Source organism: Mustelus asterias, chromosome 12 (assembly GCF_964213995.1).
Source record: "Mustelus asterias chromosome 12, sMusAst1.hap1.1, whole genome shotgun sequence".
NCBI lineage: Eukaryota > Metazoa > Chordata > Chondrichthyes > Carcharhiniformes > Triakidae > Mustelus > Mustelus asterias.
Window position 1 is genome coordinate 110,684,014 of NC_135812.1, and position 17,732 is coordinate 110,701,745.

At 44.5% G+C, this 17,732-nt stretch overlaps 1 protein-coding gene across 1 annotated transcript in view; it reads left to right on the forward strand.

Moving 5' to 3' along the window:
* The window catches only part of prpsap1 (phosphoribosyl pyrophosphate synthetase-associated protein 1), a 71,544-nt gene that overhangs the window by 28,225 nt on the left and 25,587 nt on the right, over window positions 1–17,732 (forward strand). The window contains exons 3-6 of the mRNA XM_078225881.1: window positions 634–686; window positions 7,383–7,449; window positions 8,784–8,956; window positions 12,549–12,664. Coding sequence (XP_078082007.1) covers window positions 634–686; window positions 7,383–7,449; window positions 8,784–8,956; window positions 12,549–12,664 — 409 coding nt within the window. The remainder of the gene's footprint in view (window positions 1–633; window positions 687–7,382; window positions 7,450–8,783; window positions 8,957–12,548; window positions 12,665–17,732) is intronic.

Genomic DNA, 17,732 nt, shown 5'->3' on the forward strand with positions numbered 1-17,732 from the left:
AAGCAGAAATTAGATATCGCTCTTGGGGCGAAAGGGATCGAGGGATATGGGGGGAAGGGGGAATCAGGATGTTGAATTCGATAATGAAAATGAATGGTGGAGCAAGCTCGAAGGGTCGAATGGCCTCCTCCTGCTTCTAGTTTCTATGTAAATACGTTCATCTTGTGATAACTAAATTTAATTGTTCCTAAGAAAACAATTCTGATATTTCTGCAATTTGTCTGATCGGCCATAAACTGTGAACACTTAAAAATTAAACCATTACCCAAAAGTTAATTTGGAAGAAATCAGCAGTAATCATTTGTCCTTGTTTCAAGAGGCAGCTGGATATAGCACTTGGGGCAAATGGGATCAATGGTTATGGGGAAAAAGCAGGATTAAGTTATTGAGTTGGATGATCAGCCATGATCGTAATGAATGGCGGAGCAGGCTCGAAGGGCAAATGGCCGCCTCCTACTCCTATTTTCTATGTTTCTAGCTCCTTGGGTTCTTCGAGTGTCTCCTTGCATTGTGGCTCCAACTGCTGCTGGTTACTTTGAATCAGTGACCCAGTCTGTAATTATAATGTTGATCACATTGAGAACACTCAGACTACAGTTATAAACCTTTAATCTCCTCTTTGTTTTTCTTTAGACGACTTGGAGTTGAACTTGGCAAAGCTGTGGTTTACCAGGAACCAAACCGGGGTAAGGGGCTATGTTCCTTTGCATGCAGTGGAGTGACGATAGCTGTGTACTACATAGCCTCTGTAATTATCCTGATTTCTTCCTCTGTTCTCTCTCTCAAGTGACTGTTTGTGATGATGGTTTCCTCTTTTTGTGACTGGACGTGCAGCAGCATTCTGAAGGCATGGGCTGCCTGTGTGGCGGTGTGAGGGGGGTCTGTCAGTGACACGCAGTAGTCATTAGGCTTGTGTTGCATTTGTATTTACCGCAACATCTGGTTGTATGAACATAAGAACATAAGAAATAGGAGCAGGAGTAGGCCATCTAGCCCCTCGAGCCTGCCCCGCCATTCAATAAGATCATGGCTGATCTGATAGTGGTTTAGTTCCACTTACCTGCCCGCTCCCCATAACCCTTAATTCCCTTATTGATCAGAAATCTATCTACCTGTGACTTAAATATATTTAACGAGGTAGCCTCCACTGCTTCAATGGGCAGAGAATTCCAGAGATTCACTACCCTCTGAGAGAAGAAGTTCCTCCTCAACTCTGTCCTAAACTGACTCCCCCTTATTTTGAGGCTGTGTCCTCTCGTTCTTGTTTCCTTTCTAAGTGGAAAGAATCTCTGCCTCTACCCTGTCTAGCCCCTTCATTATCTTATATGTCTCTATAAGATCTCCCCTCAGCCTTCTAAGCTCCAACGAGTACAGGCCCAATCTACTCAATCTCTCCTCATAAGCTAACCCCCTCATCTCCGGTATCAACCTGGTGAACCTTCTCTGCACTCCCTCCAAGGCCAATACATCCTTCTGCAAATAAGGGGACCAAAATTGCACACAGTACTCTAGTTGCAGCCTCACCAGTACCTTGTACAATTGCAGCAAGACCTCCCTGCTTTTATACTCCATCCCTCTCGCGATAAAGGCCAACATTCCATTTGCCTTCTTGATCACCTGCTGCACCTGCAAACTGAGTTTTTGCGATTCATGCACAAGGATCTCCAGGTCCCTCTGCACAGTAGCATGTTGAAATTTTTCACCATTTAAATAATAGTCCATTTTACTATTATTCCTTCCAAAGTGGGTAACCTCACACTTGTCAACGTTATACTCTATCTGCCAGATCCTCGCCCACTCACTTAGCCTATCCAAATCTCTCTGCAGACTTTCCGCATCCTCCACGCAATTCGCTTTCCCACTCATCTTTGTATCGTCCGCAAACTTTGTTACCCTACACTCGGTCCCCTCCTCCAGATTGTCTATGTATATGGTAAACAGTTGAGGCCCCAGCACCGATCCCTGCGGCACGCCACTAGTCACCAACTGCCAACCAGAAAAGCACCCATTTATTCCAACTCTCTGCTTCCTGTTAGATAACCAATCCTCAATCCACGCTAACACTTTACCCCCAACTCCGTGTACCCCAATCTTCTTCAGCAACCTTTTGTGAGGCACCTTATTGAACGCCTTCTGGAAATCCAAAAATACCACATCCACCGGTTCCCCTCTGTCAACCGCACTAGTGACATCTTCATAAAAATCCAGTAAATTCGTCAAACACGACTTTCCCTTCATGAATCCATGCTGCAGTTTAAGCTATATCCTTTCAGATAGACATGGCATTTGTGCATCTCTGGATATTTGTGTAAGCAGCTCTCTATGAAAGCGGCTTCTTTGATGGAATGCTAAAACAAAGCAAAATACTGCCGAGGTTGGAAATCGAAAATACAAACAAAATGTGCTGGAAATGTTCAGTGGGTCAAGCAGCAGCTGTGCAGCGAAAGAGTTAAGGTTCAGTTCGATGAGCTTTCAGCAGAACTGAAGATTTCTGATAAAGTCATCTCGACCTGAAACACTAACGCTTTCTCTTGATGGAATAAAATTCTTTCCTGCTACTTCATCTCAACTTCAAAATGACCAATAATCCATCAGGGTAACTTGTTAGACTTTCCAACTGACACAGGTAAAGTTGGTGATACCAAAATGCAGCAGAGCTGGTGATGCCCAGATCAGAGTGGCATGGCGTATGTAAGGACACATTGGCTGTTGTTGAGTTTGAAGCACATGGAGCGCTTCACTTTTCACCTTGGGAGGCTTGAATCAGGAAAATGACAGTCACTGGGGAAGTGATATTGAGCTAATTGTTGGAGCTGTGGACTGACAAATCCCTGGGTCCGAATGGACTTCATGTTCGGGGCTTTAAAAAAGTGGCTAGTGAGATAGTTGATGAGTTGGTTTTAATTTTCCAAAATTCACTGGACCAATGAAGGTTCTACTAGATTGGAAAATGCGAATGTAACTCCATTATTCAAAAAGGGAGGGAGACAGAAAGCAGGAAATGACAGGTCAGTTAGTCTAACAAAGAACAAAGAAAATTACAGCACAGGAACAGGCCCTTCGGCCCTCCAAGCCTGCACCGACCGTGCCCAACTGAACTAAAACCCCCGTCCCTTCCGGGGACCATATCCCTCTATTCCCATCCTATTCATGTACTTGTCAAGACGCCCCTTAAAAGTCACTACCGTATCCGCTTCCACTACTTCCCCCGGCAACGAGTTCCAGGCACCCACTACTCTGTGTAAAATATCTGCCTCGTACATCTCTTTTAAACCTTGCCCCTCGCACCTTAAACATATGCCCTCTAATAATTGACTCTTCCACCCTGGGAAAAAGCTTCTGACTATCCACTCTGTCCATGCCTCTCATAATCTTGTAGACTTCTATCAGGTCTCCCCTCAACCTCCGTCACTCCAGTGAGAACAAACCAAGTTTCTCCAACCTCTCCTCATAGCTAATGCCCTCCATACCAGGCAACATCCTGGTAAATCTTTTCTGTACCCTCTCCAAAGCCTCCACATCCTTCTGGTAGTGTGGCGACCAGAATTGAACACTATATTCCAAGTGTGGCCTAACTAAGGTTCTATAAAGCTGCAACATGACTTGCCAATTTTTAAACTCAGTGCCCCGGCCGATTGAAGGCAAGCATGCCGTATGCCTTCTTGACTACCTTCTCCACCTTCATTGCCACTTTCAGTGACCTTATAGAGGTCTATAAAATAATGAGGGGCATAGATCAGCGAGATCGTCAATATCTTTTCTCAAAGGTAGGGGAATCTAAAACTGAACGGCATAGGTTTAAGGTGAGAGGGAAGAGATACAAAAGGGTCCAGAGGGGCAATATTTTCACAGAGGGTGGTGAGTGTCTGGAACAAGCTGCCAGAGGTAGTAGTAGAGGCGGGTACAATTTTGTCTTTTAAAAAACATTTAGACAGTTACATGGGTACAATGGGTATAGAGGGATATGGGCCAAATGTGGGCAATTGGGACTAGCTTCGGGGTTAAAAGAAAGGGTGGCATGGACAAGTTGGGCTGAAGGGCCTGTTTCCATGCTGTAAACCTCTATGATTCTGTGAAGGAGTAACATGCTGTGGATAAAAGGGAACCGGAATGTACTGTATTTAGATTTCCAGACGGCATTTGATAGGGTGCCACATAAAAGTTAATGGATTGAACATATTGGCGTGGATTGAAGATTGATTGGCTAATGGGAAACAGTTGGCATAAATGGGTCATTTTCTGTTGCCAGGATGTGATACGCGGTGTGACACAAGGATCAGTTCTGGTCCCTCACACTTTACAATTTATATAAATGACTTGGATAAAGGGACTGAAGGTATGGTTGCTAAATTTGCTAACGACATAAAGATAGGAAAGTAAATTGTGAAAATGACACCAAGGAGGCTGCAAAGGGATGTAGATACGTGAGTGGGCAAAGCTCTGGCAAATCTGAAATTGTCCACTTTGGCAGGAAAAGTAAAAAAGCAGCTATTAGCTGAAATAGTGAGAGATTGCAGAGGGATCAGGGTGTCCTAGTGCATGAAACACAAAAGGCTAGTGTGCAGATACAGCAAGTAATTAGGAAAGGTGATAGAAAGTTCTGGTTTATTTGAAGGGGAATTAATTCAAAAGTAGAAAAATTATGCCTTGTTTGTACAAGGCATTGGTGAGACCCCAGTTGGAGTTTTTGTACAGCATCGGTCTCTTTATTTAAGTAAGGATGTAAAACGCATTCGAAGCAATTCAAAAGCTTTACTAGATCATTACCCGGAATGGGCAGGTTGTCTTATGAGGAAAGATTGGACAGGCTAGGCTTAGTTAGTCCGGTTAAGTCCGAGACACTACATTAGTGATTCCCTCCCTCCCTCCTCCGCTGATCAAAAGGTACTGTGAGGAGGACAAGCAAAGTAAAAGCAAGGTAAGATTCTTATTCTTATATCTTCAGTGTACAAGGGCAGAGATGGCAGTTAGTGCAGTGATGTTCTTCTCCTGCCAGACGTGGGAGATCAGGGAGCTCTCTAACATACCTGACGACTATGTCTGCGCGAACTGTGTCCAGCTGCAGCTCCTCACAGACCGTGTGGTTCGGTTGGAGCAGCAGCTGGACACACTGCGGAGCATACAGGGGGCAGAGAGTGTGATAGACACTAGCTTCAGGGAGATGGTCCCACCACGAGTTCAGACAGGTAGATAGGTGACCGCTAGGAGCGGCAGGCAGGTAAGACAGGAGTCTCCTGTGGCTATACCCCTTTCATGATGTGGAGATGCCGGCGTTGGACTGGGGTGAACACAGTAAGAGTTTTAACAACACGAGGTTAAAGTCCAACAGGTTTATTTGGTAGCAAATACCATTAGCTTTCGGAGCGCTGCTCCTTTGTCAGATGGAGTGGAAATGTGCTCTCAAACAGGGCACAGAGACACAAAATCAAGTTACAGAATACTGATTAGAATGCGAATCCCTACAGCCAACCAGATCTTAAAGATACAGACAATGTGGGTGGAGGGAGCATTAAGCACAGGTTAAAGAGATGTGTATTGTCTCCAGACAGGACAGCCTGCAAGTCCAGGAGGCCAGCTGTGGGGTTTACTGATAATGTGACATAAATCCAACATCCCGGTTTAGGCCGTCCTCATGTGTGCGGAACTTGGCAGAAACTGATAGCCAAGTTCCGCACACATGAGGACGGCCTAAATAAAATAAAAGAGGGATAGAGAAAAAAAGATTTTTGCACTAAAGATCATAGAAGGATTATTGTTTTACACAATCACCCAGAGTATCACAAGTGTACGGTGAATTCCTTCACGGGCCAGCAGATGCCGGTAAGTCATTTTTCCCGCAGAGATTACTCTCGCGTTGAGATAGGGATGCGATGCAGAGATGAATTATTCTTGTGGGCAATAGTAGACTTCTATCAGGAAATGATAGCTGATAGAAGCCTACAAGATTATGAGGGACAACTTGACCATGACATTTTAAAAAGGCTGAAGCTATGTCTGCCTGTGACCCTTGAAGAATAAGCTTTTTGGCAGCATTGCAGAAACTTGAGCCTCGTTATCTCAGAAGATACGTGAATGTTTCTGTGGGTTCCAGAGATCAAATTCAAAGGAGATCATACAAAGGCCATCTACATTTCTTAAGCCAGGCCTGGCCAACCGTCCGCTAGGACAAAGGATGCTTCAAACTCCTATTAAGACAAAATGTCAGGAACCCAAAGGGATATATACCCTTTGTCAAAGCCAAAGTGGAGTGGTGGGAGTCATGTGACATAGCAGCCGCACCCCACTCCCTTCCGGTGAACCTGTAATATTGCCTTGCGGAGCTGCAGAGCTTCATCTGCCATCTCACCATCCACCAAGTAGCAACACAGACAAGGGGCTCTGCCCAGGCTGAATGACTGGTGCTATGTTCACTGTTTCTACTGAAACCTCTGAACTTCAGTACTATTAGAACAAAAGAACAAAGGAAATTACAGCACAGAAACAGGCCCTTCGGCCCTCCAACCCTGCTGCCCGACTGAACTAAAATCCCCTACCCTTCCGGGGACCATATCCCTCCATTCCCATCCTATTCTTGTATTTGTCAAGACATCCCTTAAAAGTCACTATCGTATCCGCTTCCACTACCTCCCCCGGTAGTGAGTTCCAGGCACCCACCACCCTATGTGTAAAAAAAAAAGACTTGCCTCGTGCATCTCCTTTAAACTTTGCCCCTTGCACCTTAAACCTGTGCCCCCTAGTAATTGACTCTTTCACCCTGGGAAAAAGCTTCTGACTATCCACTCTGTCCATGCCTCTCATAATCTTGTCGACTTCTATCAAGTCTCCCCTCAACCTCCGTCACTCCAGTGAGAAAAAACCAAGTTTCTCCAACCACTCATAGCTAATGCCCTCCATACCAGGCAGCATCCTGGTAAATCTTTTCTGTACCCTCTCCAAAGCCTCCACATCCTTCTGGTAGTGTGGCGACCAGAATTGAACACTATATTCCAAGTGCGGCCGAACTAAGGTTCTATAAAGCTGCAACATGATTTGCCAATTTTTAAACTCAATGCCCCGGCCGATGAAGGCAAGCATGCCGTATGCCTTCTTGACTACATTCTCCACCTGCATTGCCACTTTCAGTGACCTGTGTACCTGTACACCCAGTTCCCTTTGCCTATCATTGGTCTTAAGGGTTCTGCCATTCACTGTATATTTCCGATCTGTCTTGGACCTTCCTAAAATCAGTGGTGCACTCGAGCTTTCTCTACAAATTTCCCAAATTGGACAGTTATTGCTGGTGTGAAATGATTTGTTTATAGCCCGATGCAGTGTTCAGCTTTGAGTACAAAGCGTCACTTGTGATGTCTTATTTCTCAGCATTTTGCATTGTGTCTTAACAGAAACACGGGTGGAGATAAAAGAATCAGTTCGTGGGCAGGATATATTCATCATACAGACCATCTCGAGGTAAATGTCATCTAGCTGCTGCCTCAATAATCAGTGTTGTTCCCTGTGGTGTGCAGTGTCACTGGAGTGAGTATAGGGGGCTAGTTGGTGGGAGGTTCTATCTTGGTGCCACATTGCAGAATATAAATTTTCTGCAGCTGCTGGTTGGGTGTACAGTACAAGATTAGCAGGAAAGAGAATCCAATGTCCACTTGAATGCACAAGTTGGGTAAATGGGTAGGATTTAATTGTCATTACGGAGACATGGCTACAGGATGACCAAGACTGGGAACTAAATATCCAAGGATATTCAACATTCTGGAGGGGAGGTGAAAAGGAGGTGGGGTAGCACTGTTAATGAAGGACAATACTAGTGCGCTGGCAAGAGAGGACCTTGGATTGAAGGATGGAGATGTTGAATCAGTTTGGGTGGAGCTAAGGGGCAGCAAATGTTGGTGGGATAAAATAATAGGAAAATAATGCAGACAGGAAATGCTGGAAAAACTCAGACTGGCAGTGTCTATGGAGAGAGAAACAGTTCACGGGTTGAAACCATGTGACAGATTGTATACTGTTCGAGGGGTAGAGCAAAACAAAAGGTCAGGGAAAGATGGGAGCTTGGAAAGATTTGACAAATTAGGGCACAAGACAGCGAGTGTTACTGATAGAGTTAAAGACTAAAGGTGTTTATGGTGACACAAAGATAAGATAGCAGAATGTGTTAATAGCAGAACAAGGGTCAGTGTCCTCCGAAAGCAAAACTTAAGAACAAGTGGCAACTGGTAAAATATGTAGGGATATAGGGGTAGGGCCTGGGTGGGATTGTGGTCGGTGCAGACTCGATGGGCCAAATGGCCTCTCTCTGTACTGTAGGGTTTCTATGGACTCTGTGTGTGTGTGGTTGTGGTTAAAGGGTCAAGATTCACGGTTTGAAATTGTTGAACTCAGTCATAAACTCAGAAGGCTATCAAGTACCTAATCAGAATCCACCAATCAGAGAGCAGCCTTGTCCACTTCCCCCATGTTGTGTTGATGTTGTAATCAACTTTAGTGCTTGAAGGGGGCGGGGGGGGGATTTGATCAGCTGCTTGTTTGACGTGACACCAAACTGTCACAGGCACGGTATAAATCAGGAAATGAAAGATCCATTCTATGTAGGTAATAGCAATATAAGATTGTGTGATGGGATTGTAAGCTCCTGTCAGGAACTAGACTGAATGGCTATCTTGTCTTTGGAGACGAGATGAGCAAACTGTTGTGTTAATGGCTGTGCTACTAAATACATGTGCTGGAGCTGAATTAAGCTGTTATTGCTGAGAGGTGTCTGACCAGCTGAAGGATTGCTCTTTTTTCAGAGATGTGAATACGGCTGTGATGGAATTATTGGTCATGGCGTACGCCTGCAGAACTTCGTGTGCCCGGAACATCATTGGTGTCATTCCCTACTTTCCCTACAGCAAGCAATGTAAGATGAGAAAGAGGGGTTCTATTGTGTGTAAACTCCTTGCATGCATGCTGGCCAAAGCAGGTGAGAAATGTTTCCTTGTGCGATCAGGGTCGAGAGGGGGTTCTTTGGGATTTGTCTCTTTTCCCTAAGTAAGCTCCTCGACTAATTTGTTGAAATCAGTATTTGTTGATTCCCTTACTGTTCAAAAATCTATCCACCTTGGCCTTAAATATACACAAGGACTCTGCCCCCAGAGCTCCCTGTGGCAAGGAGTGCCAAAGACTCACAACCCTCTGAGAGAAGAAATTCCTGCTCATCTCACTCAGTCTTATATTGGCACTCCTTTACTCTGAGACGATGCCCTCTGGTCCTCGACTCTCCCATGAGGGAAACAGCCTCTTAGCTTTTATCCTGTCAAAGCTGTCTGAGAATCCTGTATGTTCCAATGAGATCATCTCTCATTCTTCTCAACTCCACTGAGTAGAGTCCCAACCTGTTTAACCTTTCCTCATTAGACAATCCCTCCATTCCAGGGATCACCCTAGTGAACCTTCTTTGAACTGTCTCCAGTGAAATAATATCTTTCCTTAAATAAGGGACCAAAACTGCTCACCGTGCTCCAGATGTGGTCTCACCAGCACCTTGGGCAGTTGCAGCAAGACTTCCCTATTCTTATATCCCAACCCCCTTGAAATAAGGGCCTTTCTGAGGCTGCACCTGTGTTAGCTTTCTGTGTTTTGCGCACAATTACCCCCAAGTCCCTTTGTGTTGCTGCTTTCTGCAGTTTTTCTCCATTTAAATAATACTCTGTTCTTCCGTTCTCCCTTCCAAAATGAACAACTTCACATTTTCTATCATATTCCAATTGCTAACTTTTTGCCCACATACTTACCCTATCAATATCTCTTTATAAGCTGTTTGTATCCTTCTCGCAACTTGACCTTCCACCTATTTTAGTGTTGTCTGCAAATTTGCCTATAGTGCATTCACTTCCTTCCTCCAAGTCATTAATATATTGTAAACCATTATAGTCCTAGCACTGATCTCTATAGAATTCCACTGGTTACAGGTCACCAACTGAAAAATAACCCCTTAACCCCACTCGCTGTTTCCTGCCCATTAGCAATTCTCTATCCATACCAATATTCTGCCTCCAACACCATGGGCTGTTGTCTTATGACAACCTTTTGTGAGGTACCTTGTCGAACACCTTCTGGAAGTCCAAATACAACATCTACTGGTTCCCCTCTATCAGCTCTGGTTAAGACACCCTTGAAAAACTCTTTAATAAATTAGTCAGACTCGATTCCTCTTTCATGAAGCCACGCTAACCTGATTACATTATCATTTTCCAAATGTGCTACTATTACCAACATTTTTCCAACAATAGATGTTAAGTTAATCGGCTTATAGTTACCAGCATCTTACGCCTATTCAAAAAGGGAGGGAGGCATCACAATGATAGTTTTCCAATCCTCCAGTACTTCTCCAGAGTCCAAGGATTTTTGGAAAATTGAGGTGGCACAGTGACACAGCGGTTAGCACTGCTGCCTCACAGCGCCAGGGACTGGGTTCGATTCCCAGCTTGGGTCATTGTCTTATGACGAATCTTATCAAAAGCCTTCTGAAAGTCCAAAGACTTTGCTCCTCCCCAATATCATTACATCATTAGTAAGAACATGGTGCTGGGGGAATGAATGGGGTTAAAGGCTGACAAATCACCAGGGTCTGATAATCTATATCCCAGGATCTGAAAGGAAGTGGCCCTGGAAATATCGGATGCATTGGTGGTCATCTGCCAACATTCTATAGACTCTGGAGCAATTCCTACAGATTGGAAGGTGACAAGTGTAAAATATAATTAAAAAGGGAGGGAGAGGAAAAAATGAATTACAGAGCAGTGAGTCTGACATCAGTAATGCAGAAGATTATCAGACCCTGGTGATTTGCACCATTTTCTTACTAATGATGGAATGGTATTGTGGAGGGGCAAAGTTTGTAAGGTGGTTTGTTATTTCTAAGTGTGAATGTTGGCTGTGTTTACTCTGCAAAATCATAAAATTCTATAAATGATAATAGGAATAGGGTTGGGGACCGGTAGCGACCGTGGGAAATGTTTCCTCTCTCTTCTTTCTCTGAACCTTTGCTGTTCAGGTCATAGTCAGAGAGTTGTACAGTGCAGAAAAGGCCCTTCAGCCCATCGAGTCTACACCGACAATAACTACCACTAAAGTTGCGCTAATCCCATTTTCCTGCACTTGCCCCATAGTCATAGAGTCTATGACTCTATATCCTTCAATATTGTGATATTTCAAGTGTTCATTCAAATTTTTTTTTAAGGTTGTAAGGTATCCGGCCTCCACTACTTCCAGGCAGTGCATTCCAGATTCCCCTCACCCGAAAACTATGTATGATTGACCCCTCAGCCAAGGAAAACTGCTGCTCACCCTGTCCATACCCCTCATAATCTTATACACTTCAATCATGTCTCCCCTCTCAGCCTTCTCTGCTCCGAAAGCTTATGGTATTTGCTACCAAATAAACCTGTTGGACTTTAACCTGGTGTTGTGAGACTTCTTACTAGAGAAAACAATCCAAGCTTATCCAGTCTCTCCTTATAGATGGGTGGCACGGTGGCACAGCGGGTTAGCACTGCTGCCTCACAGCACCAGGGACCCGGGATCAATTCCCGGCTTGGGTCACTGTCTATGCAGAGTCTGCACGTTCTCCCCGTGTCTGCGTGGGTTTCCTCCGGGTGCTCCGGTTTCCTCCCATAGTCTGAAAGACGTGCTGGTTAGGGTGCATTGTCCATGCTAAATTCTCCCTCAGTGTATCTGAACAGGTGCCAGAGTGTGGCGACTAGGGGATTTTTGCAGTAACTTCATTGCAGTGTTAATGTAAGCCTACTTGGGACTTAAACTTTATACCTCAAATGTTCCATCCCAGGCAGCATCCTGATGAATCTCCTCTGTATATATCATCCTAGAATGAGGTGACCAGAACTGCACACAGTACTCCCGCTGTGGCCTAATCAGCACTCTGTACAACTCCAACATTACCTCCTTCCCTTAAACTCTATGCCACGACTGATAAAAGCAAGTGCCCCAAATACCTTTTTAACGATCCTATTCACCTGCTCTGCTGACCTCCGGGATCTGTGAATAATTACCCCAAGATCGCTCTGTCTCTCTGAGCTTCCCGGTTTCGAGAATGCCAGACAACGGGACACTGACGAATATGGCAGGGAGATTAGAGTCTGGTCAGCGGACACTTTGTTGAGCACAATTGGAGGGAGATGATGAGACAAGAATTTTTCCTTTATCCTAAGATCCCTCTGTTCCTCTGAGCTTCCCAGTGTCCTGCCATTCATTAAATACTCCCTTGTCTTATTACTTCTTCCAAAATGCATCACCTTGCACTTTTCAAGGTTAAGTACCATCTGCATTGCTCTGCCCATCTGACCAACCCATCTATATCTCCCTGTAACCTACAACCTTCTCCACTGAGGTGGCTGTGTTTGCATCCTTACTGAGCACTGCAGGGGACAGCAGCCTGGTAGAAGGACTGGATAGGCTGGGTGTGATGTTTTGAAACTGATTCAATGTTAGCGACTGTTGGTCTCAGTTTAAAACCTGCTGTGAAGTGCTTGGTGAAACTTGTGTGCTGTCCTCAGGTTTAACCCACATTATCACAATGGACTTGCATCAAAAAGAGATCCAGGGCTTCTTCAACATTCCTGTTGACAACCTTCGAGCGTCACCATTTCTCCTGCAGTACATCCAGGATGAGGTGAGATTGAGAGCATGTACCAGCTGCAGGGAATTAGTCAGAGTTTCAGCATGTATAATCAGTAGCTGCTAATCAGCTGTTTTCAGTTCGAATTAAACATGATTTAGAATTTACAACTTAGTCATTTTCCCAATTGTCTGTGTCCTTTGCCAGAGGGATTCCGAACTGATTCCACCCTGCTGCTCCTCATAACCCTGCACACTCCTTTTGCTTCCAATATTTTTCCTGTTTTCCTTTTAAAAGATGCAATAGTTTCTGTCCTAAACACTTGGCCTACTCCTTCTAATTTGGTGTTCATCTGTTTGTAAAAACAGTAAGTTAAATTTCTTCCAGCCTTTCATTTTTAATTTGCATTTGGAAAGTGCTTAGGGCTGGGGGTCTGGACAGGGAGGAATTTGTAAAATGCGTACTGGAAGGTTCTTTGGAACAGTATGTAGATAGCCCAACTAGAGAGGGGGCTATACTGGATCTAGTTCTGGGAAATGAGCCTGGTCAGGTCGTCAAAGTTTCGGTAGGGGAACATGTGGCAAATAGTGACCACAACTCTGTTACCTTTAGGATAGTAATGGACAAGGACGAGTGTTATCCTAAGGGTAGGGTGGTAAATTGGGGGAAGGCTAACTATAGCCGGATTAAGCAGGAATTGGTGGCCGTTGATTGGGAGAGGCTGTTCGGGGGTAAGTCCACGTCTGGCATGTGGGAGTCTTTTAAGGAACAGTTGATAAGGCTGCAGGACAGGCATCTGCCTGTAAAAAGGAAGGATAGGAAAGGTAGGATTCGAGAGCGGTGGATAACCAGGGAAATTGAGGATCTGATCAAAAAGAAAGGAGAGGCATATGTTAGGTCCAGGCAACTGAAAACAGATGGAGCTCTGGAGGAATAGAGACAGTAGGAAAGAACTCAAACGGGAGTTAAAAGGGCAAAAAGAAGTCACGAAATGTTCTTGGCAGATAGGATTAAGGAGAATCCTAAGGCATTTTATTCATATGTTAGGAACAAAAGAGTTGTCAAGGAAAAAGTCGGACCTCTCGGGGACAAAGGAGGGGAATTATGCTTAGAACCCAAGGGAATAGGGGAGATCTCCCCTAAATGAATACTTTGCATCGGTATTCACAAAGGAGAGGGACTTGTTGACTGGGAGTGTCTCAGAGGGAGGTGTTGACCCGTTAGAGAGAATCTCCATTACAAGGGAGGAAGTGTTGGTTTTTTAGGTAACATTAAAACTGAAAAATCCCCAGGGCCTGATGGCATCTATCCGAGACTGCTCAGGGAGACAAGAGATGTAATTGCTGGGCCTCTGACGGAAATCTTTGTCTCTTCATTGGACACAGGTGAGGTCCCTGAGGATTGGAGGATAGCAAATGTAGTACCGTTATTTAAGAAGGGTAGCAGGGATAACCCGGGTAATTATAGGCCAGTGAGCTTGACGTCCGTGGTAGGGAAGTTGTTAGAGAGGATTCTTAGAGACAGGATGTATGCGCATTTAGAACAGAACAATCTCATTAGTGACAGACAGCATGGCTTTGTAAGAGGGAGGTCGTGCCTTACAAATTTGGTGGAGTTTTTTGAGGAAGCGACAAAAACGGTTGACGAAGGAAAGGCCGTGGATGTCATCTATATGGATTTCAGTAAGGCATTTGACAAAGTCCCTCATGGCAGGTTGGTTAAGAAGGTTCAGGCTGATGGGATACAAGGAGAGGTGGCTAGATGAGTAGAAAACTGGCTTGGCCACAGGAGACAGAGGGTAACAGTCGAAGGTTCTTTTTCCAGCTGGATGTCTGTGACCAGTGGTGTTCCGCAGGGCTCTGTATTGGGACCTCTGCTATTTGTGATATATATATAAATGTTTTGGAAGAAGGTGTAACTGGTGTTATCAGCAAGTTTGCGGATGACACGAAGATGGCTGGACTTGCGGATAGCGATGAACATTGTCGGACAATACAGCAGGATATAGATAGGCTAGAAAATTGGGCGGAGAAATGGCAGATGGAATTTAATCCAGATAAATGCGAAGTGATGCATTTTGGAAGAACTAATGTAGCGGGGAGTTATACAATAAATGGCAGAGCCATCAAGAGTATAGAAACACAGAGGGACCTAGGTGTGCAAGTCCACAAATCCTTGAAGGTGGCAGCACAGGTGGAGAAGGTGGTGAAGAAGGCATATGGTATGCTTGCCTTTATAGGGCGGGGTATAGAGTATAAAAGCTGGAGTCTGATGTTGCAGCTGTATAGAACGCTGGTTAGTCCACATTTGGAGTACTGCGTCCAGTTCTGGTCGCCGCACTACCAGAAGGACATGGAGGCTTTAGAGAGAGTGCAGAGAAGGTTTACCAGGATGTTGTCTGGTATGGAGGGTCTTAGCTATGAGGAGAGATTGGGTAAACTGGGCTTGTTCTCCCTGGAAAGACTGAGAATGAGGGGAGACCGAATAGAGGTGTACAAAATTATGAAGGGGATAGATAGGGTGAACAGTGGGAAGCTTTTTCCCAGGTCGGAGGTGACGATCACGAGGGGTCACGGGCTCAAGGTGAGAGGGGCGAGGTATAACTCAGACATCAGAGGGACGTTTTTTACACAGAGAGTGGTGGGGGCCTGGAATGCGCTGCTAAGTAGGGCGGTGGAGGCAGACACGCTGGCATCGTTTAAGACTGACCTGGATAGTCACATGAGCAGTCTGGGAATGGAGGGATACAAACGAATGGTCTAGTTGGACCAATGAACGGCACAGGCTTGGAGGGCCGAAGGGCCTGTTTCCTGTGCTGTACTGTTCTTTGTTTGTTCTTTGTAATAGCTGCTCATCACTCATTTGCCCAACCAGGAAAGTAAGTTTTTTTTTTCTTATTTCACACTCCAAAACAAGTCCATTTTAAAACCGAGATTAGATTTCCTCTTTCCTTTCTCTGTTGTAATACTCCAGCTATTTTATTTTGTCTAATAACTATCGTTTCCCATTCTTGAAATCCTTCTGGCGAATGAATGTACAGTATTACCTGAACGTTTTGTTCAAAATGTGGCATCCAGGATTGCACTCAGCATTCTGTGGTCTAATCACTCCCGTGTACAAATTAACCATTACTTCATTACCACTGCATTCCAGCCTCTCTAAACACTAAACCTGGAGATTATGGCCTGTAAATCAGCCCAGCGTACAAGACAATCCTGCTTTAGGTGTATCCCCCATTTCTGATGAGAAATGCTATACTTCCAGCGGGAGTCGGTCTCAATTTATCGTCTGAGAAATGCATAGAACATAGAACATTACAGCGCAGTACAGGCCCTTCGGCCCTCGATGTTGCGCCGACCAGTGGTACCAATCTAAAGCCCCTCTAATCTACACTGTTCCAATATCATCCAAGTTTCAGGCACCCTCAAGATCAGCTTGAGATCAAACTGTATTGCCGAGAAGTGTGTGGAAGTTTAAGACACGCCCACACAGAGCAGACAGCGTGTGGCAAACAAACAGAAATCAGTCCTCTGCCAAAAGCTGTTTTTCAAGCCACAAGTCATAATATTTGCGAACTCAGCAAAGAGCTGTGCTGCAGCGAGGGAATTCTGTGTTAGTGGAAAACTGTCCTGAGAATGGAAATGAAGTAATCCTCCTGAAGAAGATTCCCAAGACCTCGTGAACACAGACCATATAACCCAATCTTCAGAATGGTTACATCGTCACCAGAATCCAATGTGTATATATGCATTTAAGTGGGTCAAATCAAAACCTGAGTCCAGCAAAGATTTCAGAGTAACAGAGTTGGTGGAGCTGCTTTTTGGAATAAAAATGTCTAGTGTTGCAGCAGAAGACCAGAATCGCTCAGAGACCACCAAATAAATCGATGCCAAAAAGATCAGATTCCCATGATTTATTATTAGACGGTGATAAAAACATAAGTGCTCACTTTGGTATATCGGCAACCTGGATGAAGTGCCCATGAATTTCGTCATCCTCCAGTAACCAAACTGTGGAGTGGAAAGATTCGAAAACAGTTCTAGTGAAAATCATAGGCAACGAGAAGACAAGGTTCACGATGGTGCTCAGCTGCATGGCCAGTGGAACAATGTAAAGCTATGGCAATTTCCAAACGTAAAACCATACCAAAGTCCAGTTCTCTACTGGAGCTTTAGAGATTGATAATGTGTGGAATAGAAATCCCAATGGCCTCCTCAAATCACAGCTGCTTAGTGTGGCACGTGTTCAGATGCCATATAACCAATGAGATAGAGGTTCCTGTGAAGAAATAACACCTACATTGTAGTTACACGCCGGGATGTAACGTTCGTAGTTCAACCTTTGAACGTTTGCCTCAACAAACCATTCGCGATCAGGTTCACACTGAATGGAATAGGTGGGTGAGTGATGGAGAAATAAATCCTTCTCCAAGTGGAAATATGTCAGCTGCCCGGCTTGATGCTTTGTGTGGTTTTGTTATCAAAGCGCGGGATGCGGTTAATGCACAAACTGTCATCAAATCATTCAAAAAATGTTGGACTATCTAATCTGATGGAGAGGAAGATGATTTGTTGTTGAGGGAGAAATGGAAAGCACCACATCAGATCCGGAGTAGGATCCTTACAATGGTGCCACAGGCAAAGTGACTCGGAATGAATTTGATAAACTGCCAGATGGTGAAGGTGATGAATTTAATGGTTTTTAAAATAGTTGGACTGTAGTTTAAAATAGTTGGATTGTAGTTTAAAATAGTTGGACTGTAGTTTAAAATAGTTGGACTGTAGTTTTGTTCTTTGCTGCTGTTGAATGTTTATAATATTTTTTGGCTGGGCTCAGGCTATTGTAAGAACATAATATTTGTTCTATGTGCCCTCCTGGAAATGAAGAATCTTTGGAACACAGAAGGAGGCCACTGAGCTTTTTATTTCCTCCTATCTCCTGCCCCTTACCATGTGTTCTTTATCAAACATTTATCCACTTCCCACAAAGCTTTCACTGCCATCTCTACTTTTCCGTGGCTTGACGATCCTCTTTGTGATAAATAAAGACTCCATTTGATTCCAGCTGTTTTAATGATTTTGAGCTATGCACTGTAGTTAGTGACGCATCAACCAGAAAGTAT